Source organism: Perca flavescens, chromosome 10, assembly GCF_004354835.1.
Source record: "Perca flavescens isolate YP-PL-M2 chromosome 10, PFLA_1.0, whole genome shotgun sequence".
NCBI classification, from domain to species: Eukaryota; Metazoa; Chordata; class Actinopteri; order Perciformes; family Percidae; genus Perca; species Perca flavescens.
Genome location: NC_041340.1, coordinates 20,044,088 through 20,069,844, shown reverse-complemented (window position 1 = coordinate 20,069,844; position 25,757 = coordinate 20,044,088). Strand labels below are relative to the sequence as shown.

The 25,757-nt window shown below is 41.9% G+C and overlaps 2 protein-coding genes across 5 annotated transcripts; one reads left to right on the top strand and one right to left on the bottom strand.

Moving 5' to 3' along the window:
• Positions 1–134: 134 nt before the first annotated feature.
• dele1 (DAP3 binding cell death enhancer 1) lies at positions 135–8,925 on the bottom strand. Of its 4 annotated transcripts, none has more exons than XM_028589354.1 (12): positions 8,543–8,925; positions 6,047–6,179; positions 5,493–5,595; positions 4,302–4,446; positions 3,900–4,103; positions 3,689–3,771; positions 3,465–3,558; positions 3,160–3,302; positions 2,899–3,057; positions 2,055–2,147; positions 1,274–1,433; positions 135–1,115 (listed from the first exon to the last, which is right to left on the bottom strand). In XM_028589354.1, exons 1-12 carry the CDS (start codon positions 8,571–8,573, stop codon positions 862–864), a joined length of 1,602 nt encoding a protein of 533 aa, XP_028445155.1. In that variant the 5' UTR covers positions 8,574–8,925; the 3' UTR covers positions 135–861. The 4 variants fall into 4 exon arrangements, with proteins under 4 accessions (XP_028445155.1, XP_028445156.1, XP_028445157.1 ...); XM_028589355.1 differs by having other exon boundaries at positions 135–1,112; XM_028589356.1 differs by having other exon boundaries at positions 3,689–3,768.
• Positions 8,926–12,804: 3,879 nt separating this feature from the next.
• bicc2 (bicaudal C homolog 2) lies at positions 12,805–23,786 on the top strand. The gene is made up of 19 exons (XM_028588794.1): positions 12,805–13,078; positions 14,249–14,295; positions 14,650–14,719; positions 14,861–14,940; positions 15,208–15,369; positions 15,465–15,518; positions 15,760–15,975; positions 16,085–16,336; positions 16,538–16,669; positions 16,973–17,162; positions 17,512–17,639; positions 17,762–17,967; positions 18,585–18,690; positions 19,225–19,264; positions 21,088–21,251; positions 22,030–22,243; positions 22,634–22,800; positions 23,011–23,110; positions 23,225–23,786. Exons 1-19 carry the CDS (start codon positions 12,805–12,807, stop codon positions 23,353–23,355), a joined length of 2,733 nt encoding a protein of 910 aa, XP_028444595.1. The 3' UTR covers positions 23,356–23,786.
• Positions 23,787–25,757: the final 1,971 nt, after the last annotated feature.

Here is a 25,757-nt window from a genome sequence, read left to right as displayed (position 1 = left end):
AGAACAAGCCCATCTATTGCACTGCTTAATTAAAATTAAAGTTATTGTTGAATACAGACAAACCACTCCCTGTTCCTAGAATACGGTTTCTGTTCATCAGTGAATTTTAACAGTAATGATACAGTAACAAGACAGCCATAAAACTTTTTTACTTTTTTTTTACTTAGCATGTGTCCATGACAGAACAACATCCTCCTTACAGTGCATCATAATTCACTTTGGCATGTTTAAAGTTAACAGGTTGGCCTATCACAATGCTTTTCCCTTTGTCACTTCTATAGTTGTTCTTTTACAAAGATGGTAATGGTTTTATTGAGGGTTAACCTATGACACTAATTTAAAGCACTTTGACAGTTTCAGAGGTGTGAACCCAGCAATACAGTTTGCAGGCACAATTATGACACACCTCAAAACCTTTTTTTTAACGTGATAAATGCCACATCAGAAGGGAGAGAAACAAGTATCCACCTGACATCTTCAACCCACCCAAAGGCACCTAGATCACATTTTCTTACTCACAGGAGAACATATATAACTTATATTATATAATATAAAAAAAACTGAACTAAATAGAAACAAATAATTAAAAAAAACCTCCTCATTCTACATATAAGACCTTGTATCCAACAACTCTTTCAGACTTACAAAAACACAAATCTTAAACACCTTAATGTCTACACACTCATATACAGGAGTATATAAAAAGGTATAAAATATATATAAATGTAAATAAATCTATTCACTCTAATCCAGACTTCACAATATGTACACACCTAACACACTTTGACCTTTCTCCTCTGGTGAAAATACATTCACGCTATGAAATACATTCCTCATTTGGACCTGTGCTGGCTCAGTAAACTATCCTATCCCTACAGTCCACTGGCAGGCTCCTCCCTCACTGCTGGGGTGGAGGTGAAGAGGCGTGTAGGACAGCGGCGGGGGGGCACACAGGCTCCCGGTGCTCCACGAGTGAGGCAGGAGGGGAAGGGTGACGGGGCGACTGGTGGAGGGAGAGACGCGACTGCCGAGAGAGGAAAGCCGCTGCTGGAGCCGACGGTCGGCTGCAGAGAAACACGGAGCTGAACGGATGGAGCGCAACACGGCATCTTCTGCTGAAGAGGAGAGGGAGACAAAAGAGAAATCCATCGCTCATTCCCACAGATATTATCACTGCTGTCTTGGCTCATTAAAAGCTTGCCACGTGCGGTGCCATCACTAATAAATGCACAATATGCAATGATCAATACAAATGTGAAATTTGTGTGCTTACCCTTACTGAATGTATCACTAGGAGGCGTCACTAAGCTTTTAGCGTGCTTGTTGCCTGCTTGAGCCGCTCGTTTGTAGTATTCAATCGCTGTCCTCAGATTCTGCTCCACCCCAAAGCCACTCTCAAAACACTGACCCAGGAACAGCAGGGCGGTGTCGTCCTGCACACATGAACAACTACAATTACCGCCTTGCTCTTGTATGCCTCCGCCAACCAGCCAACCAGCCGTTTACATCCATGTCTGTCCAGACTCATCATTTTGTAGTGAAGACTTTAAGGGCAATTTAATAAAAAAGGTATTCAGCCACGGCTGTCGCAGGGCACGGAGGCATATAAATAAACATGTGATTTTGGCTTTTTTGTTTTCAAGAATAACCTTTTATATCAAGAACTTGGTGGCATTTGTGCAGAGACAGGCTGGACACGTAATATTACACATTGTCAACCGACACCAGGAACTTAAATAGACATAGTACTAAAGGGAGATGATGGAAGATGTCACTATTCAAACAAACAATCACAATAGCCCCGCGTGACACTCAACACTGGGACATTCAGCAAGGCTGCAGCAAGAAAGTGATTTGCAGCAACAGTAATTGATAAGATTACTTCAACACAGCTGCAGCACAAAGTCTAAGTAGGGATGTTTTACAAATAAGTTGTGATATCAAAAGCCGAAGATGGTGGGGATACTCTGTTCGCTAATACAGAATGACTGAGAAGGGACAGTGGGAACGTTAAAGCCACAGAAAAAACCCTCGAAGCATCTAGAGGCACTCACTCCGCTCTCTGCAGCCATCTTCAGGTAGTGGACAGACCTGCTCCTGTCTCTCACCGGCTCCTGAGTGTAGACCGAGGCCAGGCAGACCTGAGCCTGAAGATAGAGAGAGGGAGAGATAGTAGATTCACTTCTGTTGGAATACGCCAGCATAAAGTGACCCACGGTTAGCCACCGTGGTAAACAGCAATGAGACGACTGTTTAATAACACACAGTTCCTGTATCATTTAATCTTCACAATTTGTTTTACATATTTAACAAGATGCTGTAAAGTGAGATGCCTCTTCCAGGTTTTTTTTTTTATTTGTTTTTTTAACTAAACAGAAAATAAAATGTTATATGTTATATATTGTTATATTTTCATGGCTTAACAATGTTGTACATTTCACTGGCTCTTTTTAATCATAATATTCGTTTTTCACAAAAGACATTTTGACTTAATAATAGGTTGTTTTTTTTTTAAAGCACAGATTTTACTAATAACATTTATGTTGACTCTGTTCTATTCAAATGTCCTAGTAAGCCATGACAGTGTGAGAGTGAGCCAGCATGCACAATACCAGGAACCCTGAAACGGAAGCAGCCAAATTAAATTCAGCCAACATTTATTTTATTATACCTGCTCTTTTTGTACTGTGAGATGTCTAAATATCTCCTGTGAAAGAAGATTTTTAAACAAGTTATTGAATGACTAAGTTGAAGTACTGTATACAATCTCATAAAATTATAAAGTGGAAAATTATTATTTTTGGTTTTGTTAAATAGTTCTGGAATGTACCACAGTTGAAAAAGGCATTGTATGAAAGAATGAGGAAGAGCTAATAGGATTCGGTCTTGATTTCATACCTTGGTGAGTCCAGCTGCAGCAGCCTGTTCCAGTAAGCTGATGGCTGTTTTCAGCTCCTCTAAACTCTGGTGCCCCCTGCTGGTCAGGAGCAGCTTTGCATAGCGGTACTGAGCCTGTCTGTGACCCCCAACCGCTGCCTGCCAGTAGTAATACAAAGCCTTGAAAAGAAAAAACACACAAGAATGATCTCTCAACATTGATTTTTTCATATAGGAGGAGCATAAGTATGATTATTTTAAGTGTGCTGTCTGGATTCTCACCTTCTCTTTGTTCTTGCTGACTCCTCTGCCTGTCTCGTAGCACACACCCGTGTTAAACTGGGCCTTGCCGTAACCCTGCTGAGCTGCAGCTACAAAACATGTAAAAGCTTCCTCGTAGTTCTCACTCTTGGAACTTTGTAGACCTGCCATAAACAGAGAGATGGAGATATAAGCTATGGGAAGAGGAAAATAAATAAAAAAAGATTATAAAAAGGAGAACATTTGGTTGGTGTAAAATGATTGCCTTGAGTAGGAATGAATGTGTGAAAATTATTTGGTGTGTAACTGTGTCATTATATCATTACCAATGATGTTGAGGATAACGGGAATGCTGGTTTCGCCCACATGTCTGAGATTCAATGCTGCTCCTGCCAGCCTCTCCTCATCAGACAACATGTCCTGAAAACACAGAAGAGGAGAAAAACAACAATCAAGCTGAGATGACAAGTTACAAAGAAGAAGAAAAAAATGCTGCTTTTTTTTTTTTTTGAAACAAACTTCACACAAACTAAATGAGATAGTCTTCCACCTTGTCATTAGCGTCTGTAGTCTCTGTGTTGTCTCGGTTGGCATCATTCTGCAAAGTACAGGATGCTGACAGAAGGGGTTCTTCTGTGAGTCAGGCAAGAAAAATATAATTTTCATCACCCCTACAAATGTGAGGTCAATAATATTTTGAGAAAAAAAAATATATAAAAACTCTTTAAACAATCTTGACTACCACAGAGCACAGAACAAACCGGGTATAGGAGAATCCTGGTTTGGGAGTGCCCTCTGTTGGTCAGAGAGGGAGCAGTCAGCAGTCAGATGGTCCTGTTCACTGCTGCTGTGGAGACTGGAGTCACCTGAACTGCTGCTCAGAGACTGGTCTTTGTCCTGTCTCTCTGGCACCCCCTGCAGACACAACACACTGCTTCCTGTGGGCAGGACGTCTCGTCTAGACACTGGAGAACCCAGACAACAACACTAAATCAGGATTTTGAAGGATTTTCATTTTCACACAAAATTAAAAAAAGGAAAAAAGATTTGAGATGATTAAATATCCGTTGTGTAGAACTATCTTGGCAATGGATTTTATCAGTTTAAGTGAAAATGGTGAACCATCAGTGGACCTAGAGCTTAGTTACAATAACACCACTCACAGATCTCCAGCAGGATGCGGTAGCCACACTTGTGCAGAGTGGAGGGTGCTGTCAGGGCTCCAGGGATCGGATTCGGCTCAGTGCTTGAGGAGAACTGGGAGTGGATCCTCCTGCAGATCTGCATGAACAGAACTGCTGCAGCACCCTGTGGACAGACATCAGCTCCACTGTCATCGCTGTCATGAAAACATGAGATGTGTGAGATGTGCACTGCTACTCCTGGCACCCACATACTGTATACCAGGAATGGCCAACGATGGATCAGGGAGAGCCAACAGTCAGCGGGTTTCCATTTCAACCAAAACTCTTCGCAGTGGTGTTGAAGAAAAGAAGCAGCGAGTTGCAGATGGAGAATATGTGTGGGTAAGCAGTGGATGTGAGCAACTGTGACCCATATAATGTCGCCATCTCATATTTTGGCAAAAGGCCAAATGTGCCACAATGCCTGATTCATATTTGTTTAATGGTTGTATTTACTTTTACACTTGTAACATGAACTTCTGCAAGCAACTAAGGCAATTCCTTTGAGTTTTTAGTTGATACACAGTTAAATACACAGCACTTTTAGTATAAAATAAGTGTGGAGATGAGAACAGTGGCACAATTTTGTCTGTAGCAAAGATCACAGTTATGGAGGTGGACTGGTTTTGAATGGTTGCTTTAGTGTCTGTTCTTTTTCTCATGAAGGTTGTAGTTGGTTATTGCGATCACAGTTAGTTCTAAAATTGATTTACAGGTGGAGTCTGGGAGTCTTGAACTCAACACCTAAAGAAATACACCCCTCCCATCCTTCAGAACAAACTTACCGTCCCCCTTGCTCCCACTGCCATTTCTTTATACATCCATAGCCATTCCCGTTCTGTGCACGAGCACAAACCAAGTAGCGTTGGGTGGATTGGTCTGAAATGCTTTGTTTGTTTCCCATTTACAGAGCCAGGACTGGTGTATGAACACCGCTTTTCTTTTCAGCGCACACACACAGGACAGACTGGTAGCGGACCGCAAAGAGATATTTGCTGAATTTGCCAAAAAGAGTATTGGATTAGAATCGCAGACTCCACCTTTAATACTAATAGTTATCAAAAAGCCAGGCCATCATGCACTATTTCTCTAATCAGTCCAGATATCCAAGTAATATTGGACCTATCAGTAAATATTTTAGGTCTTTTACATTTGAAAATGAAGACATACCCATCCCACAGCATCCAGGGCTGTGTAACGTGGAAGCTCAGCATAGCCAAACTGAAAGGTCCTCTGTTTCTTCCTCCTCTCTCCACCCTCCTCTTTCTGAGAGCTAACAGAAAAACAGTACAAAAAACATATAACAAGTATATGTCTGTTTCTATTTCCAGTATATCGTATGAAGGCATCACAGAAATACTCTGCTTAAGGCGCAAGGCTTTGTTTTTGTGCGCTTGACTAACAATGTTCATGCTTACAGCAGATGCTGCTGGATGATGCAACCAGCTGAAAGGAAGGCAGCAAGAGAGCTGCGGGTGGAGAACGGGTTCAAAGAAGGGGTAAAGGAACAAGAAAGGAATGGGATGAGGGTAGTCTCTGAGGTTTGACCTTTTAAAAGTTTTCTTTTCATCAGCTGATAATATGGCTGGTGGTTTGTGGGCAAAGAAGTCGTGAGATCAAAGTGAGAGCCTCAGTGTTTTTCCATTTCTTTCTTCTTTCTTTCGAGGCTTTTCTCATCAGACCTGGAAAAAGTGTGAACAGTGAAAAAGAAAGGATAGAAGTACCTGATGTCAGAGGAGTGTCGAGAGCTGGAGAGGACAGCTGAGCTGTTGATGACCTCAACCTCCCCCAGTCCCTGAGACTGCCCCTGGTTCTGGGGAAGTCGCAGGGGGGTGCTGCCATGGCATCGGTGCAGAACTGAGAGGTGATGGGAAGACAAAAACAGCAGAAATTAGACAATAATGCCCAGTGTTCAAATGTCAGGGAGCAATAGGAGATTCAGCCTCCTCCTGACATACAAAACATGGTCTGTAATTTCCTAATAAATTTCAAGGAAATTTCGATTTGATTCAATTTAGAGGCTGCGTTCGACATGAGACGATATCGTGTGCCCAATTTCAGTTCCATTTATATCAACTCACAACAAGCAACTAAAATAGGATTGAACAATTACTGAATTCCAGCCATATAAAAGAAAAACACAATATTCTTTTCAATGAAAAGAAAAAATATAAAGTGGGAATTACAAAATAAAGGCACTTTTGTCTTAAAGATGATATGTACCCGCTGCCCTTTGCTGTGTCATCCCCTCTCTCTCCTCTGCCCTTTCCTATATTCTATCTGCACTATTTAATAAAAACATAAAATCGATATTCCCATCCAGATCGATGTATCGATACACCCCTAGTTACTTTGGTAGTTTATAAGCGGTTGTTGATTTCCAAAGCAGAGAACTGCTCCATTTAGGAACCCAATTAAATGTTTATTCATGAATCACTGGAACTTTGTTCTCCATTTATGCTGAATTGTATGCTTGACTGTAGACCCATTTCACATTGTTGCATGTATAGCTGACCTGCTGTGCCCTGACAAAGAGACTCTCTAGATAAGACACTAGAACTAATTGCAATTAATTAACTAGAAGTGAACTCTGTCTCATATTAGCCTATAATAAGCCCCACATTGCAAAGTCCTTTTCAGAAACCTTTCTACAAAACAGCTTATCTGTTAATTGCTACAAAATTACAGGAAATTATGGGAGGAATAAAATAAAATGGTATTAATATGCTTTACTGCTGATATGACGGCGTATTAGAAACCAAGAACATCCATGAGATTTTATTAATCATGCTTAAAACTGACCATTAAAACCTTAGCAAGTGATTCATTAACTATATACCCGATTTGGGTAACATCTCATAAAGATACAGTTACAGTGTTTTCCTTAGGTTTGTGGAAGACTTAGGTGTGTGTATTTTTGCGGGGGTTTAGGCATCCTTCCTTAAGAAAATGTAATGGTTTTCAATTTAAAAGAAATGTAATTTCCCCATACATGTTGTGTCTCTGTGGGATTTTGCGTCTCTTTGTAGCCATGTTGTGTCTCTTTTTGGTAATTTTTGTTTTGGTTCTCTGTGGTCATTTGGCGTCTTTTGTAGTTGGCTTGTGTCCCTTTGTGGTAGTTTTGCGTCTCTTCTTCACATCATTTTGGACCATTTTGTAAAACGAAAAAGCTAGAGCAGATAATAAATAACACTCAAAAAACTCAAAGACAAAACTTGTTAAAGAAGTCCAACTACAATCATTAGATTAGTTACATTAATTCGGCTTAGGTGATGCCAAAAACGGCTCGGGTGCTGCACCTAAACCTTATAATGGCAGGGTAAGCCCTGATTATGTTATTATGTTAAATCAACTACCTAGCATCTTGAAATTGAGGTTTGTTATATGGTCGGATTTAAATGCCATTTGCACTAGCACTTAGACACAGTATCAAAGTCCTGAAATATCATCTATTTACCAAGGAATAGGCTATTAAAACCCAAGTAATGAGATCTGGTTGGTTAACTTGTGTACACTGACTTGCATGAAAAGAAATGTCATTATTACAAAGAGTGTCAGGGTATTATAATGACAGAGGTGTAGTTTTGCAGTGCAATACTAATGTTGAATAGTTGCTCAAAATATATGTGCACACAAACGTATACAGAGATATAAGTTAAAACCCAAATATAAGTTATGAAAATCAGTAATAGCTTCTAAGTAAATCCATGACATGCCAACTAAAAAGTAATACAATTAAATCCAGAAATTGCTATAATAATAATTAGGGTTAAGATAAATAATTAAGATAATAACAGCCAAAGACAAATCATGTAACACATATTTTCCAAATAACACACACATTCTAGTGTCTAAATGGCATATGTGCATGTCACGTTATTGACATTTGAAAGCATTAACAGTTCAACCATTAGTTAGCGTTGCACAGCGGGTTGTGACAGCAGGTTAGTAACGGGAGCTGACTGCACTGACCAAAATAAACAGGGTGACGGTGTCAGTTACAATGACAGAGTAGTAACTAATTAGAGAAAGAAAAGTTGAAAAGTTTTTTTAAATATATATATATGAATTGACTTCCCTATAACCCTTAACGTTAGCTAAAGACATCTAACGTTAAGCAACACCGGAATCACTATAAACGGCGTTGATTTCTTAATAAAAGCGATACTTGAAGAAACGACATGGCACTAACGTTAGCTTATGTAAAAGGGGAGTCTCACCTCTTCCAACGAAACCTTGAACTCTCCACATGGTTTGTCTTTTACGGCAGCTTTAACTAAAGACTTGTCTCCGAAAAGGCAAGTTTAGATTCATGTGGTGCTCAGACTCTGGCCCCATGAAGCAGCCGGCGCCTCTCGCTCCAGCAGCAGCAGTTTGGCTGCTGGTAAATAAAACCTGTCACGAGATGCTGTCGGAAGACCACCAACCCGGAAGTATCTCAGGTGACGAGTTTGAGAAGACTCACAGCATCACAGCGTCACCATGCGGGCTGATGGGGACCGACCACAGACTGTATAATATGGGACCGACCACAGACTGTATATTATGGGACCGACCACAGACTGTATAATATGGGACCGACCCACAGCAGACCAGTGGAGTAGGCTAGTACACTCACCTAAAGGATTATTAGGAACACCTGTTAAATTTCACGTTAATGAAATTATCTTATCAACCAATCACATGGAAGCTGCTTCAATGCATTTAGGGGTGAAGTCCAGGTCTAGACATTCTCCTGAACTCTCCATTCTGAATGTCAGAATGGAAAAGAAAGATGATCTAAGCAACTTTGAGCATGCATGGTTGTTGCTGCCAGAGTAATTTCACAATCTGCTCAGTTAAAGTGAAGTTTACAGAGTTTAAATTGAAACAAAAATGTGAAGAAAATGCTGTTATCTTTGCAGTATTACATTACAAAAAAGTAGTAGGCCTATGTAAGAGTATTAACTCACCAATGGAGCGAGTCTTATAGTACACCACAAAAACCCCATTTTATATATATATATATATATATTTAATATATATATATATATATATATATATATATATATAATTAAAAAGTGATCAACTTTTTGGCATTAATTCCTAGAGTTCTTGCTTCTGTAGCACTTCTCTCTCATACACAATTTTTCTGAGGACACATCAAGGTAAGGTTTTTCTTAGGATTATAGTGCCAGCTCAGTTTTTAAAATCTATCTAAAATCTATCTATCTATCTATCTATCTATCTATCTATCTATCTATCTAGATGAATACAGGATTCACTCATGCATGGGTTCAGGGGTTGATTTACGTAGTAAACCGCCCACAGCTCATCAGTCACCCTGCGAGACGGTTTGGCTTTTCTTTAGTCGGCCCATGGTTCAAACAGTGACGCACCCCCCCCCCCCCCGCGACTCTTACTGGAAACACACACTCTTTTAGTCAGACGGGGCTAAACTAGGGGCTGTGAGGAGATCTGCAGTTGTAAAGTCAGATTAAACTTGGAATAATTTACTCCATGACCAGTTTCCATGGTGACACAGTGATTTTGTCTTTCACTTACCATCCTCCTTGGGCATATGAGTCTAGCCTGCAGTAGTTTGTAAATCTCTGCACTGCCAAATAATATTTGCTGATTCGCCTGGGGCAAACTTTTTCTGGGCAATATGGAAAACATGGAGTTGAGCTGGAAACAGAGTCCCACTAGACCTGACTAATTGCGCAGTTTGTTACCATGTTTCAGTCTGTACTCAAGTTCTCAAGTTTAGGAAATGTAAAGCAAGGAGGGGATTTAATAAGTGCTAAGCAATTTTTTAAATCTCATTAGCTCTTTTTTGTTACTTTTAAACCATTTCTCCCCCTGTAATTGGACTTGGCTGCCTGCTTGTTTACAATAAAAGGGTCTCAAGGCAGTAAGTGCAGACAAAGTAATGGAGCTGGGTATTATTGAAGGCAGTGGTGGAAAGGAACTAACATTTACTTACAGTTTTTCTCAATTGATTTGGCACATTTACTGAAACAAACTTACAATTGTCAAAACTCTATCAATCACCACACCACGTGGTACATTTAGCACACCTCTCTATGTGACCTGCAAAAGGTGATTACACAATCAAAAGAATTAACTCATGTTCAAATGTAAACAAATCCATCAATGAATAAATCATTGTCATCAAAACAAAAAGGTTCCTTACCATTGCCTAGACCAAGGCAGTCAAAATGCAAAGACATCTTGTCAAATGACATTGTACTCTCAAAGTGATAGTTACCCACCATGTAATATTGTCCAATTGTATTGTATACTTGGGCAGCTGAATAGTATTGATGTTAGCCATGGCAAACACTATATACTATATACTTTCAAGAAAACATTAATTTCTCATTGTGTGTACACACCAGCCAACCGCAAATACATAAAGAAAGCTTGTACAGAAAAAACAGCAAAATTATCAGGAACTACTGTACAATATGTACAAGGAAGAAAACACAGGCTGCACGCTCCGACCAGCCTCTGTCATACTTAGGCCATGGTTGATTATTACGTCTATATTGTTGCCCGTGTCTCATTTGATGTTTCTCTGTGCCTTTGCCTTCCTCTGGCTCATCCTTGCCCTCTGTGTACCCCTCTCCCTCTTCCTCTCCCCCTCACCACACCACTCTCTCTCTTACGCCCCTTCCTCTTCCACGGGCAGGCTCTTGCCCCTGTCTGTCTCCTGCATGCTCCATATTCCATAGCTGTAAAATTCCGTCTTGCCTTGCAATGTTTGAGAAATGATTGGTTATGAGCTTCACCCATCAGCTAAATTGGACAGCATTTGCATTTGGTTGCTCTAAATTTTGAAGAAATTTTATTGTTCCCCATCTAGCCTTAGTCTATCCATCTGACAACTCTTACAACAATACCACATAACTATTACTTATCTAATATATGTCTGACAGCTTATTGTGATTGTGGTTGTGTTGTTGGTTGCTCTATTTAGCGCAGGGATTTACACAATGAACATGTGTATAGTTGCATTTGAGAGTAATATGATTCAATAACAAATGAATGCAAATCCTTTTGGCAATTGTAAATGACTATAGTTATGTGAACAACTGACATAATGTTCATATTAATAGTCATATAGTTTAATAAAGTTTAGTATTCATTTCGACGATTGTGCCTTAGCAATTGAGAAAAACTGTAAGTACTTTCTGTAAGTGCAATTAGGAGGTATTTGTACTCTACTTCAGTACTTTCATTGAATGCTACGTTATACAGCTATAGTTACTAATTACTTTTCATATAAAAAGTTAACATAAAAAGCTACATTATATGTCATTTAGCAGACACTTTTATCCTAAGCAACTTACAATTGCTATATATATATATATGTGTCAGAGGTCGCACAACTCTGGAGCAACTAGGGGTTAAGTGTCTTGCTCAGGGACACATTGGTTGATGTATCACAGTGGGAATCAAACCCAGCACTCCCACACCAAAGGCATGTGTCATATCCACTGCGCCATCACCACACATTAAGAGTAACCCAAACTGAAAAGCAATGTCTTGTCACGTTTCAGATGTCTGTGAGTTGAGAAAATTGATGAAAAGGTGACAGGTGTATTAGACTCAAGCACATTTTTAATGGAAATGAGAAAACTCTCGCTCATTTCGTTAGCAGTCTAATAATGTCATTTATAATAAAAATATCACAGAGGACATTTATCAGCAGAATAGGTACTTTTACATTTGATACTTTTGCTGACTTAGCAGGTTTTGAATGCAGGACTTTTACTTTACTTTTACAGAGTTTTTCCTCCACCTCTGACTTGAGTTTTTTTTTTTATCACAAGCATTGTTGCAAAGCTCCCCCTTCACACAAACACCACACACTCGCTGCTGCGATACACCCCTCCACTCCCTTCACCCCGACCTCTGGAATCTCAAGCCCTCAGAGGAAGGGGAGGGGGGGCAGACATGGACAGACGTGCAGTGAAACCCAACTGGATGACCCGTTTATTTTGTTAGCTGTGTGTGCTGGTGTGAGGATTTTTTTTTTCAGGAAGAGTGTTTGTCTGCGGGGGTAAAATGTGGATCTCGTCTTATCACAGGTCTTGACTTGACTATCCACATAATCTGTGGACATTGAATTGAGGATTACAGAGGATTTGTTCCGAGCAGAGTGAGCCTCAGCTGAAGTTATAGATTTAGTTTGTTGGTCTGGAGCCCCTCAGATAGAGAAGACATAGTCTGTGTTAGAGTAAAGTCTCTTCATACATCTGTGCACTGTGATGCCATAGCAGTAAAACCTCCAGGCCTAAAACAGCTTGAAGAGAGAGAAAGAGTTAGATTTGCGTTCTAAATTAAGTGAAGGGGGCGGGGGATTTAAAGAAAAGAAACAGGGGGTGTTTCTTGCCCCTCTCTCTCCCCTTTTTTTCTCTCCCTGCTGGTCTCCTTGGTCACACACATGCACACATCCTCACACGCACACAAACACTGACGAAGGCTCAGTCCTGCTATGGCCACCACCACCACCGAGGAGAGCTCTCCTGTCCCGGCGACCATAGCACCCCAGCAGCCTGACTTGGAAACTAGCGTAGAACCCGGCTCAGCATCAAAGCCTGAGCCCAGCGAGGCCCAACGTGACGGGGAAGAAAAAGAGGATGAGGAAGAGGAGGAAGGTGCAAGCTCTGTGCAAGGGCAGGAGAATGCAAGAGGGAAGGGTCTGGACCCGGAGTGGGTGGAGGAGAGGTTCAGGATCGACAGGAAGAAGCTGGAGAACATGTTGTATGGTGAGTGACCTGAGTTGTCAGACGGTCAATGCCATGCACCTGGACTCCATGGTTTTCCACTGACATTGTTATCAACTTCATTCTCACATTCCACTATGAGCTGCTTTTTCTGATGCCTATCACGGCCTCCCTGTGTGCTATTCCTCACAGTTATCTACCTGACCCTGTGTGTCTGTCAGGGCCTTCAGCTGGCTGTGTCCTTGTTGTCACCATCAGTATAACTGCCATCCGCTTAACTCCTGTCGCTGCATCATTGTGATTTATGACCTGCAATGGCTTATGCATTTAGAAGTATTTTTTTGCTATTATCATTCCTGTTGGTGAAGCAGAGGTAACTGCCTCTGTTAGTTATCGCTGCTTGGCAGGTTTATGACAAATGCCTCCCCTGTGTTCCCGAGGAAACTCTTTCTGTTTGTGCTACTGCTGCAGATAGAGGCCTATGTTTGTCTGTTTGTCCTCACGCAGACTCTTGATGGGAAAGCTGGAGTGAATTCAGCTCCGATAACTGTGGGCTGTTTTAATGTGTGTGCATGTGGGACTTTGCTTTTGTGGCTGTTCAAGCAACGTCAGTCAGGCAGTAAATACTGTCCCGTCCCTTTAGGTGATAACCTGTCAGACTGCACTCTGATAGGCTGAGGAGCAATCTCTTATTTATTTATTTTTTCACACATTCTTGATCTTGCAGTTGTTATTTCATTTCTTGGTCAAGTGGGAGGTCTTTGCGTCAGCAAATGCCATTGATGTGATTAGCTGTCTCTAGGCTAATTTGTGGTTGCACCCCCCCCAACCACCACCTTCTCCCTCCACCCCACACTGTTCTCTTGCCATTCCTCAGCTCTGGCCAACGTAACCCATAGTGATAAGGGGAGAGGGGGGTGTCCAGGGCCTCCCCCCACCCCGTACCCTGTAAATGTCACCATGGAGCGATGGCCTTTTAAAATTGTTTATGTTCCCAGCAACCTCTTGTTCCAGTCGCTTAGCAAATTTCAGTCAAGTCAACATTTAAATGTTGACTTGACACACATGCTTGATATTGAACACTTGTGTTGTAAACAGAGGAATGTTGTGCTGCGGACCAACACAACATGACAAATCACACTGCAGGAATATTGAAATGTGTGTTTATCTTTATCTTTCCTTTTTGATGTTTGATTGCTATGTGTCTTTCAGCTCCAAAGCATGGAGATGGTGAGACAGGAGAGGAGTTTTTTGAGAGAGTAAGTCAACATCGGGAAACATTTTATTCATAAACCAAAATAAAATGTAGCTGCTCTCCTCTGTGCATAAAGCCTCCTGGTTAATGTAGCTTACAAATCAGTGAGTTCATCTCTGCCTTCATTTTAACATTTGTTCCACACTCTGCATCCAGTGATTAAAGGTTTTATGAAGGAGATAATTGCAGTCTTTGAAATGCAAATGAGGCATTGTATTCTTAGGTCGACGAGATCTGCCGTGTGTGTGTCTGGATGCGTTTATGTGTGTGTTTTGATTGTATGTGCTGTGATTTGTGGCATACAATGAAAGCTCCATTTTTTTTTTCTCACCCTCTCCTATTGTTTGTGCTTCCAAAGGTGATGAGAGAAACTGACACTCAGGTGAAATGGCCATCCAAGCTGAAGATTGGAGCCAAGTCAAAGAAAGGTGACAAATTCTTGATATTTTCAGTCACACCACATCAGTGCTCTGCTCTGTGTTTCGTCACCTTCCTGTTTTCTATGTTCTATGTTTACTGTGACATACTCAACTGTGTAGAACTTAAACTGAACTCTTATTTCCATCTAGATCCACATGTGAAGGTGGAAGGGAAGAGGGCTGATGTTTTGGAAGCCAAAAAGCAGATACTAGAAGTTCTGGAAACCAGGGTAAGAGTTGTGGCGTTTGATTTTCACAATTTGATGATGTGCTTTTACATGTGCTCTACTTTGCTCCTGCTTCCTTATATAAGAAGTTGTTTTGAAAATATTTTTACTATAAAATTTAAGTTGTAGGAGGGTGAGAATTTGCAGCTGCGGCGTGCATACTGGCTGGATCTTTTTCATGTTGAATTTGCCCCCATGGACATCTGAAGGCGACTAAGTACTTAAAAAAGTAATGTGCACAAATTACATGGCTGTTTATATAAAATCCAGGTCAACAAGGTGACTCTAAAGTTGGACGTGGCCTACACAGAGCACTCTCACGTGATCGGGAAAGGTGGCGGAAACATCAAAAAGGTGATGGAGGTCACATCTTGTCACATCCATTTCCCCGACTCCAACCGACACAATGTTACAGGGGAGAAAAGCAACCAGGTAACAATCTTTAATGCGGCATTTTCACGGGCCACTAACTGCAGCTTTGAAGGAAATTCATTTAAATATTAATTTGTTTTTTAAACATTGACCAGGTCTCCATCGCTGGACCCATAGAAGGAGTGGAGGAAGCCAAGAGGATGATAAGAGTGAGTGGTCCATGTCTCAACAGAGAAGACCCAGGATAGATTTTTTATTTGTCTCAAAACTTAATTTCTTCACTCCTGCCAAGACACAGCGATCAATAGAATGATTAATAGAATGGCTGGCAGGAAGAAGACAGGTAGATTTGTCAAAAAGCCACACTCTGTCTCACATCTCTGTATTTCCCCCCTTCTCTCTGTGCCTCCTCTTCATCACACTTTTTCCATCCAATCTTCCTCGCCTTAGGACCTGCAGCCATTGTCTTTGACCTTTGAGCTCCCAGTCAGCCTGGTGCCCCAGCCTCTGCCAGATGCAGGCTCCCCACTCATCCAGCAGGTAGTGCAGACTTTCGGGGTCAGTGTGAGCTTCAGGGCCGTGCCACCTCATCCTCAGGCACAACCCAACTTCTATGAAAGCTGCTGCACCGTCTGGGGCCTGCAGGGAAACACAGCTGCTGTAAAGGTTAGTGTCGAGCAAAATACGAAACCTAGTTTACAGTTTATACACATTACAATAAGGTTTAATTCATATTTAATATCATTTTGTGTATTTACACATCATCACCTGGCAGAAGGCGACCTGCATCCTGATGGAGCTGCTGCTGGGGTCAGAGGTCACAGGCGGTATAGTGAGCAGCCAGATGGATGTCACCTCCCAGCAGCATCTCTTCCTGTTGGGGCAGAACGGAGCTCACTTCCTGAGCGTCATGCACCAGACCCAGACCCAGATCATCCTACCAGACCTCAGTTCTCCTCAGGGCCCTCCGTCACTGCTCATCCAGGGCAGCGCTGACGGAGTGTGTCTGGCTCGGCAGCAGCTCATGGTACAGTGAGCTGTTTTGTTTTTGTTAGGGTAGACGTGTTGTAAAGAACAATCCTAAGAGGTAGCGAGTGCATTTGTTTGTTTAGTTTTTTTTATGCTTGCGTATGTCAAAATGTATTTTTCATCCTTGTTTCTTGTGTTTTCTTTATCTGCTGTTATTTAACATTCGGCATGGCACGTGTGTCTTTGTATGCACATCTAGGACTGTCTGCCTGTGTGTTTGATGTTTGACATGCGTGAAGATGGGGAGGCAGATCCTTGTAAACTGGCACAGATGATGCAAAACCTCGGAGTCTTCATTAGTGTCAAGCCCAAAGTAAAACAGACCAGCAAGGTACAACTTTATCAATGTAGCATGGCTGCTTTGTTCTTGTTAGAATCACCCCACCATCTACAATAAAAATGGTAATTTTGTTGTTTTGTTGCCTGCTTGGCTCATCTTTTTAAATTCACTTTCAATCTAGGACTACACTATAGAGCTTGTGGTTGCTTATTTTCATTCGCACCAGATTAAATAAGAAATGTCTATTGAATGTTCACTTTGATTTTGGATGCAAAACGTCTCTCCCCTGTAGTCTCACATGCTGTGTTGGGTTGAATTCTGATGTAAAACTCTGCATTGGTGTATGTGTATCAGTCAGTGGTGGTGAAAGGTCTGGAAAGAAACATCTCCTGTCTTTACGAGGCCCGCCGTTTGCTCCTCGGGTTAGATTCCTGTGAGACTGCCAAGGTAACCATGATGACCCCTGACCCCGTGTTAGCCGGCAGCGGGCTGACCAACTATTGGCTCAACATGTTGCTGCAGCAGCTTCGTCTCTCTGAGCAGGGTGAGCAGACACACATATATGTGTCTCTGTAGGTGTGTTTCCATCCAAATGCCATGGAAATTGGAAAGCCACTGTGTTAAAAAAGTGCAACATAATTATATATTTTGAATTCTGTAATCATAACTGTTTTGTGCAGTCTCTGTAAAAACGATTTCTAAATCCAAATCTATATATGATTTGACCGCTTAAGTGTCCCCCCCGGGGTTTCTATTCGGACTGTGTTTTATGCGCCCGTTCAAATTATGCCATGGATGGAAACTTATGTCTTGTGTTTTACCTTGTGTCTTTTTTATGTTTCCCTGTTTTATTCAGTAGTACAAAGTTGTTCATGTTCCCTATTGTTGATCAGGCTCTGTGCTAGCTCCCGAGCAGCTGACTGGTACTAAGCCCCGCCCCTCACCTCCACCAGGTCTCAGCACTCCCACTGATGAGGGGAGGACAGGACTGAAGGGAACAGACATCCGGCCACTGGAGAAGGTTGTTACTGTTTCTAGTCAAACTGTTCATATAGTCTGCTATCAGTACAAAACAACCCCTTCCTGGTAGAAACACCTCACTAGAAATGAACACAAAGCACAAAATTCTCTCCTCTCCTTCAGATCCTAGAAAATGAGGACCAGTCTGGCCAATCAGAGGATGAGAGCTCTAAAGTTGGGGTGATGTCATCATCTGAGGTGTGTGATGCAGTCAGCAGCATCAGCAGGGTGGGATTGATGGGACGGAGAGGGAGTTTCCAGGGTCCTGAAATTACCAAGGTGTTCGTCCAGGGACGACGCCATTCAACAGGGCAGGCGCTAACTTACAGGTGAGCATTCACTGATGAAAACACTTGTTTTTATCACTTGTGAGGTCATTGTGTTGGCTTACATTCATTTCCTGATGACTTAGTGTTAACCTCAGTGTAATCTGAACCAAAAACCAAGTAACCTAAAAATAAATTTGATCTTGTGGGGACGAAAGTATTGTCCCATATTTTTGCCGCTTACAGCGTGGTTAATGCACACACACACACACACACACACACACACACACACACACACACACACACACACACACACCTGCATGTGCCAGATCAGTCGAGAGAATACAAATCTTGCAGAAACAGAAAACCCAGTTAGAGAAACCTTGTTGACCACATCTATATTTTCCTTTTCGCTGAGTCTCTGTGTCCTTTTGTGGTTCTCTGGATAAAAAATGTTGCTGTGCAGTTTTTATGGAGCAGTGCTCCCCTAATAAAATCCATAATTATATAACTTCATGACACCCTGCTATAGAATTGCTGCTGTTGCTCTAGGAAAAAGACGTGTTGATAAGCTCTCAAAGGGTCACATCACAGTTTAACATAGCCTTGTCTGTGTGTGTGTGTGTGTGCGCGTGTGTGTGTGTGTGTGTGTGTGTGTGTGTGTCTCCTGAATGTGCCAGATTGCTGAATGCAGAGACTGAGGGAGGGAGGAGTGAGCGGAGGAACAGCCTGAGGAGAGACGTGACGCTGGCTCAGGATGTTTGCGCTGACTCATCCCAGGCTGAGGTGAGGAAAATCAGGAAATGCAGGTCTCTTTTTTTTCTTCACAAAATGATGCACTGCATCTAATATACAACCTTATTTGGCTATAACTAAATCTCAGTGGAAAGACAATCAAGCCTTTTTGAACCTCTGAGAGACTTTTGACGGTGAAGGTGTGTTAGTGTTTTAGAGAGAATGACTTGTGGAGGAGGAGGGTGTATGAGAGAGAAAGAGACAGAGGAGAAAAGATTTAACGCCTTCAACTTTTTTACATCAAACTGTAGAACAACAGGAACATTGTACGTATTCATGATGGTATGTAACCTATTGATTTACACATTCCTGATCCCAATTGATTTTGAGAATCAATTTTTGTTTTGCTTGCTACCCTGCTTATTTGTCATCTCTCACTCTCAAAGCGGAGGATTAGCAAGTTTACCGCCACAGCAGCAGGAAGTGTTAAGCCCCCCCCCCCTGCCTGTGCTCAGTAACCAGAGAAAAAAATAATTAAATTTCATGCAATATTTACCCCCTGTATTTCCTGTTTGTGCGTTGTAGGAGTATGACTATGAGAGGAAGAAACTACTGGCAAACAGAGGTTAGTGCTCCTAAATGTTTAATATTTCTTTCTTTCCTTTCTTACTGTGGTTTCTGCACAGGCTTGTGCAGCAACAATTAGGGCATTACTAACCAAGCATTTCTTTTCTTTATTGATCTATAGTTGCTGTATGCTGCAGATAGATATATTAAAAACACATTTTGCAGGGAGATTTGGCCCAAACATTCTTACTGTATATTGTTGTTTTGCTTGTTAAACAGCAACCTATATACAACCAAGCTGTTTTAAGTTCATAAGTTGAACTGAAAAGTATAATATATTGTTGAGAAACATGATTTAATGTCATGTGATTATCCAGAATGAAGGTGCCTATTTAGTTTATTCAGAAATGTTATGGAGGGTACACATTAATATCTCGGGCAGAGGCAGGCTTTACATAGAGGGGGCCCATTTTACTGCCAAGACAACTGATGAAGGGGACCTGGTTATGGACTGCACTGTGCCAAATTTATAATAGAGTAGAGTATGTGTACACAAACTCACACACACACACACACACACACACACACACACACACACACACACACACACGCGCACGGCCCCACGCACGTCTGCACACACACACACACACACACACACACACACACACACACATATACGCACTCACACGCATACACGCACGCGCGCACACACAAACACACACACAGGAAACAGTACCTCATCCATCATGTTGAATGAAAGATACTGGGAAGATCTGCAGCCAAATGGTACTAAATTCCCTCAGTGTTGCTTTATGGGATTATGAATTAGCAGTCTGAATGGGCCATCTGCCTCACAGTCATTAAGACACCCATATGCCAGTATATGAATGGGACATTTACTCACAAACACACACTCAAGTAACAACCCACCAGTTATAATTGGTCCCATTGATATCGCACTCTTTGGAGTGCTGCTACATTTTTTTATCACACATTTACATATGGATCCTGTTCTACTGCCAGAAGAGGCCCAGTGTCACTTGTTTGTCATTTGAGATAGTGTATCTGCCTGTCTCAGTCTCAGCAATTTGAGTTTCATTAAGTATGCCACATGCTGGCAAGGAGAGGCACTGTTTGTGATTCATTATTCAACACCTGAACCCAGCTTGTCCAATTCAGACTATCAGAGGAGACGTGGACAACCTGCAATGCATTTTCATGATGGGTGGACTGAGGCTATATGCATTGTTGTGTGCTTCAAAAAGTATCCGTGTGAATTCTAATTCTTTTTACTCAATGCAGCTTGTAAGCACAGCTTTCTGAAAATGTGTGGTCATTCAAATATGTCTCCTAAAAGCTGCTATAATCCATATGTCTATGTTACAATCAAATGAGTATGTGTAATGTGAAAGGTGACGCTCGTTGTGACAAAACCACAGATAATTATTACTCAAATCTGCAGTTAAGTTAAGCAGTTAAGCATCTTTTAGCTAATTTTTTTTTTGTAACTTTAATATTTTAGTTCACTCTCAACTCTCAACTGTTGTTTCCAGACTCAACAGGCAGCTGTTTTAGCTAAATGCTCTTTTAAACCCACTGTCTTAGCGACTAGCTGGCGAATTTAGCAGCTAACAAGATAGATCTTTCTTTCAGGAGCAGCAAAGCAGCTGAAAGAAGAGTAAATATTAGATTTACATTTTCCGAGTGGCCAGAAACATGACTCTAAAATGAATACTAATATCACTCCTGATGTCTGAGTGTGTAAATCAGCATATGGCGATGAGCTTGAGTCAGCTGTTCTCAAGTAGCAAAAACAAATCTGTTAATTCAGGTTTCAAGTATTTATTTTCCTTCTGTGTGTGTTTGTATTTGTTATGTCAGCCATGCAGAGGAAGCCTGTGGTCACAGAGGTCCAGAAGCCCACAGACACGTGGAGTGGCCTCGGCTTCTCCAAGTCCATGCCAGCCGAGGCGGTCAAGGAGCTCCGCAACATCAGCCGACGCAGCTACAAACCCTACCTGAGCATCAGCAATAACCAGCAACAGGTACAAATGAGCTAACCTAATGTCTGGTTTAACAAACTCAAATAAAAAGGACTTCCAACTTAGCATGGTTCATGTTGATTGTTAATTGAGACTTGACTTCTATACTTTTGCTGAACTTGCTAAATTCTTTTGAGCAGCCAAAGCAGTTTTTTGTTGCAGTGCGGTAAAACAAGCACCCCTATTGCCCTCTAATACAGCCTCATTTATTGGTGTTGCTCTCTAGCAGTTTAGAGCATTTATCACACTGTGGGGCAAGCACTGCCAATTTCTGCGCTCAATTACCTGGAGTCTGATTCCATCGCCTCAGTCAACACAGCCACTCCTTAGCAGCCTGTTTTTCCGGCTCTTTAAAAGCCTCCTGAACGGTTGCTCTCCGACTGCTCTGTAGCCAGTGGTGTAGATGCAAACTCACTTAGGCTAATAAGGGCAAGAGGAATTCCTCCAATAAGTTCAATTATCTCTCAGAGATTCAGGCAGCTGGGAGGAAGCATGCACTAGGCCCACCACATTGATAATTTCCAGTGAGAGAGTGCTACTATCACAGGTCAGCCAACATGGACACATGAGCTTTCTGACTAAACCTTTGGATGATGTCTTATGTTCACTGAAACCCTCTCACACAAGAGAATATGTGATCACTTGTAACCATTTGTCTTATGACCTCTAGCACTGACTAAGAGAAGAGAGATGAAAGAAGGGGATCGTGACAGACGTACAATGTGCTGCTGTGAAATGTTCGCAGATGAAAGAAACACTAGACATCTCTGTCTCCCTCTAGACATGGGCTGCTCAGATGGGAAAGGTGTGTAATGGGAGCAACTGTGAGAACTGGAGGGACAGACGTGGATCCACATCTTCATGCCTGCCTGTCTCTTCCTCCTCCTCATCCTCCACCTCTTCCCCCTCCTCACCCCCGTCTACTTTTGCATCATCCACCTCCTCCTTCCCTGCATTTGCGTCCTCAATAAACAGAAGCAGAAGTGACAAACCCTGTAAGTCTGACATATGTGTGTTTTTAAGCACAACGAAACAGTCCCTGCGTTACCAATACCCATACTAGCATACGGTTTAGTATGCCAGAAAAAGGATAGCATGTCAAATGCAGTATGCATAAAAAATACCAGTTTGTCCTACTGCATTTGGTCAGATTTTTTGCAGTATGCAAGCCAGCATGCTTTTCTGGGTATTCTGACCCACACTCCTTCAAAGGGTCAAAGTTCCAGGCGCAAAGTTATGAAGAAGCAGTATGTTCCAATTGTATGCAGCATGCAACAGTACGTACTAATTGTAAAAAGAAAAAGTATGCGATTTGGAACACAGCATGTCCCTTTCTCTCTGCCACCTTTAACCTTCCCCTCTGGACTTTGACCTGGGATGTGTAGCGGAGAGCTTCCCGAGCAGCAGCAGCTACTTTGAAAGCGTGTGCTCATCGAGGAGGGCGTCAACCTGCAGTCAGAGGAGCCCCTCCCCCCAAATGATGGATGACCTGCCTGAGCTGCTCAGCCAACTTGGCCTAATCAAATACATCGATGTGTTTGAACAACAAGAGGTAAACTTCTGTAGAGACCAAATACATTTTCTCTGAGGCAAACATTTTTTATCATCACTTACACATGCAACACGCTGTGTGGGGGAACTTGCCTCAGAGAGCCTGAAACACAGATGTACACGAACAAGCACGCACTCACTTTCCCCCAGGAAAATTTGTTATGCATCATGAATGAGCATTATGATGCAACTGTTATCTGTGCTCATCCAGATTGACTACCAGACATTCCTCACTCTGTCTGATGAAGATCTGAAGGAAGTGGGCATCTCCACCTTTGGAGCCAGACGCAAGATGTTATTGGCAATCTCGGGTAAGAATCTGATGTCCTAGCTTGGATTCAGATCTGCTTCTCCATCTGTTAACGAGGTCGGAGGCGCCCGTCCCCTCTCATGAAATTTATTAAGTAATTTGTCTTCCTATCCAGACCTGAACAAGAGCAAGAGGAGGCTCTCAGATACTCCCGCAGTGAAGCCTGGCTACCTGGAAGGTGGTGCTAGTGGTCGACTACCGCGAATCATGGATCTAGAAGTTGCTGCTCAGAGTAATCGCTGGTGAGAGGAGACGCCCACCAGGTGTGAGTTCCATTTGACCGACGTGGAGCTATTCAGCCTCTAAAAAAGTATGCAGTGATGCTGTTGCCAGTGCAGAGGTAAAATCTGCTTGTTATTCACCATAAATGGATAAGCATGAAATTGCCTGACAAGCAGCAAACATTATGTAAACATTTTAGTCCAGTGCCTTAATCTACAGCCATACCCCAAAGTGTTTTATACAAAATCAAGACAAGGAGGTCTTCCCTTCCAAACCTCTGATTCTACAGGAAACAAACTGTATGAAACACAAATTAAACATGTGACCACATGTGACATGTTGATCCTTTGTGGTGTCTTTTATCATCATGAAGTGCCTTTCTTATGCAAACTATAATGCTATGTTTTGTGTTTAAGTCCATGTTAACCACTACATTTATGCAATTGTAAATAGATATTTCCAAAAATAAATGACATTGTACTATGATAGTGACAATAAATAAAATGTTGCTGTTAAGGTTTATCCATTGAGAGACTGTATTTTTGTGGGAGAGAGAGAGAGAGAGAGAGAGAGAGAGAGAGAGAGAGAGAGAGAGAGAGAGAGAGAGAGAAAGAAGAGGTGGTGTCTGGTGACCGAGGAGGAGAAAGCCAAAGAAGAAATGGTGAATTACAAAAAAATACCAGGGGTAGTATTGCAATTATATAACTATATGCACTTTAAACCCCCTAAGCCACCAGGGCAGCCCTCAGAGGAGTATTTTTGATTCAGAAGCACATGTAAACCAGCTGTAGTGTGAACTGGTCCACTACTCAAAGCCAGGATCAGACCACCAGAGGGCACTGGTGTCCCACACTGTGCTTATAAATTCAAGTCACATTTGTGTTGGACTTGTTTCAGGAAGAAACACAGTGACAACAGCATTAGAGCTCCTGGTGGACAAGGTGGAGTAGCAACAATCTGATTAGGAAAAAATGAATTAGAAAACCCAAATAGGTAAATGCATTTATTGGTGTGAGGGTAATGTGACACTCCTTTTAATGTGGTTTGGTCTCGCCTGACTGCTCACCTAAAAGTTCCAATTTAATTTATCACTGTTGCCAGGAGTGAAGCCACTGGAACCGCATATGAGTTGTTTCCCGTTTAATTTATTTAGCAGGAAGGCTACACCCAGCAATTTAGTGATTTCAGAGGGACCTCGCTGGCAGAGTATTAACGAGAACGGTATCATCTCGCTCTAAATTTGCTAATTTTGAATAGTGTTGTTGGTTACCACACTGAAGCGAATGATCCAAGAGACCTCCACCGGCGGGCATGTGGGGGTCTGTTCAGATGCTCACCAAGCTGGCTGGTGCAGCGGCAACCAAGCATGAAAGAGAGCGTGAGTGGAAGTGGTGGGCTGTGACAGATTAGGGAGAGATGATCCCTACTTATTACAATGTCTCTGCCAATTACATGTGCAGGCTTAAGACCAGTGATCCTCAAATCTGGTCCTCGGGCCCTGGAGCACTGCTGAATTTCTTTCCTGTCAGGTAGCTAATTGCACTCCCCTGTGGTTGCGGGTCTAAATCGGTCCTTGATCACACAGAATGAAAACTACCTGAAAGAACCAGCAGCAGTACTCTGGACCTTGAGGACTTTGGAGAGCCACTTGGACTTTTCACCTGCTAAAGTGGCAATCATGGCACATGGCCGAGTTATATGGTAGGCACGCAAAATTAAACTGTGAACAGATTCCATTTGCAGTCTGGACTTTTTTATTTAAGTGGTCTAAAGTTATCAATATTAAGAACATGCAGTATAAGTTAAAACTTTATATTATAGGAGATTTGAGTGAGGATATTTTCATAATAAAATTACTTATATTGACGAACCCACAGTTCATTTTCTCCACACTCTGCAGTTCCTCTCAGCTTTAAGGAGCGTTTCAGTATCTTTCAGTTTATTGTTTTTGTTTTTATATTGAAGCTCACACTGTTTTGCACCTGCTGTGTGCATTCCAAAAGACAAACATCCTTCTAATAGCAGTCAAATAATTAAGAGCAAAAAACAGCATCTCACATTAAATAGCAACCTGTATCAAGCTGCTCCATTTTATCCCAAAAAGGACCACCAATTGCGTAACCCCCCATGGTGACCGTGGGCCGATGGGAGGATTCACCTGACAGGGAAGCCACCTGTGGATAATAAAACAGCAGCCAATGAAACAGAGGAACAGAGTGCCCTGAGGATAAAACACAACCACACATCTCCCTTACTGAGATGAAGATGAAACTCACTCCAGGAGAGTGAATGGGAGAGCGAAGGGAAATAGAAACAATAATGAGAGTGTGTGTGTGTGTGTGTGTGTGTGTGTGTGACAATGAGGGTTTTAAGTGAGCGCTGGTGTGTCATAGATCTGATATATCATGTAAATCAATGCATATGCA